This window comes from Micromys minutus, assembly GCF_963924665.1.
Source record: "Micromys minutus genome assembly, chromosome: 28".
Classification (NCBI taxonomy): Eukaryota; Metazoa; Chordata; class Mammalia; order Rodentia; family Muridae; genus Micromys; species Micromys minutus.
The window spans coordinates 9,162,718-9,164,246 of NC_137963.1; the positions used below are offsets into that span (position 1 = coordinate 9,162,718).

Below are 1,529 nucleotides of genomic sequence, written 5' to 3' on the forward strand. Positions count from 1 at the left end.
CTAAAGTAGGTTTTGAAAAATCTAAGTCGGGGCGCGTCGTCTGGCTGCTCGCCACTCTGCCACGGTAAAGGGCTTCTGCTACATTTTGTCACCACTGGAGAGACTACACCTTCCTGAGAACCAGGCCAGAAGCAGACGTATTATTTTGTAGCTATCAGGAGCCAGGACTCTGGAACGCTGTTTGCTGCCGTGGATCTTCTGTACTGACGGGGCAGCCTCACACTTGCTTCCACCACTGTTAGATACTTCCTGCCGCCCATCCTAGTAGTGTGGTAGCTCCTGGAAAGGAGTCACAGCCACTGTCAGCAGGAATCCTCACCCCACTTCTGTGGTTGTCCTCTCCCATCATGCCAAAGAATAAAGGAGGCAAAAACAGGAGCAGAGGTAAGAATGAGAACGAGTCTGAGAAGAGAGAGCTGGTGTTTAAAGAGGATGGGCAAGAATGTGCTCAGGTGATCAAGATGCTGGGAAACGGACGGTTGGAAGCAATGTGTTTTGACGGCGTGAAGAGGCTGTGCCACGTAAGAGGAAAGTTGAGAAAAAAGGTTTGGATAAATACCTCAGACATTATACTGCGAAATGATCAAGATAACAAAGCTGATGTAATCTTAAAGTATAATGCAGATGAAGCAAGAAGTCTGAAGGCATATGGAGAGCTCCCAGAACACGATAAAATCAATAAAACGGACACATTTGGTCCTGGGGATGATGATGAAATCCAGTTCGATGATATTGGAGATGATGATGAAGACATTGACGATATCTAACCTGACCTAAGCATGTTACATTCCAAGTTCTCTGAAGATAGATAGCTCTACACATTTGGGATCTTGACCTTCAGCTGTTAAGTAAAGCTTCATTTGGCATGTGTATGACTTGTTAATGCAAATGGATGAATTTTATTTTTGAAGTATTACATTTCTTTGAAAACCAAAGATGTTGAGTTATCTTAAAGTAACATGTTGACACTTTGTGCTTACGGATATCACTGAACTCAGGGCACAGCAGTGCGCTCTGCTCAGAGACTGCCTTTCCATTTGTGACGCTTCATTTCTGACCCAGGAGTGTTTTTGTCAGTAGGTGACCATTGTGGGTTGAAGTGAGTCCTAGTTCAGCACACACCTTTATAGTAATCATCTGGCTGCATTTGAGACTTCTCATCTGACTTACAGATATGTAAGTCTGCATGTGGAGTCCAACAGAATATGGCTGTTTTTGTATTTGTAGAGCCATGCCATTTTATACTTCCATGTTCTATACATTCGTTTTATCCTTCAAGTTGTTGCCACCCATAAAAAGGTATCTTACAGTGCAGTTTTCAAATTTCATGGGTAGCAATTTTGAGTTTTAAAAATTAGTCATTGCAGAAATTACTTAGAGATAATCCATTATCTTGACTTTAGATATAATAGTTGACAATGCTTATATATAGTTTTACTTTTCTAAGGCATACCCAAAATACAGAAAATGAAAATAAAAAGAGAAGTAAGTCTGTTCTGATACTCGCATAGAGAAATTTTCAAAGAAGG

At 41.3% G+C, this 1,529-nt stretch overlaps 1 protein-coding gene across 1 annotated transcript; it reads left to right on the forward strand.

The window, feature by feature from the left end:
• Positions 1-347: 347 nt before the first annotated feature.
• Positions 348-767, forward strand: LOC308438870 (eukaryotic translation initiation factor 1A, X-chromosomal-like; the record flags this gene model as incomplete). Its single annotated transcript, XM_080940389.1, has 1 exon — positions 348-767. The coding sequence occupies one exon, from the start codon at positions 348-350 to the stop codon at positions 765-767; it is 420 nt and encodes a 139-aa protein (XP_080796515.1).
• Between the last annotated feature and the right edge of the window lie 762 nt (positions 768-1,529).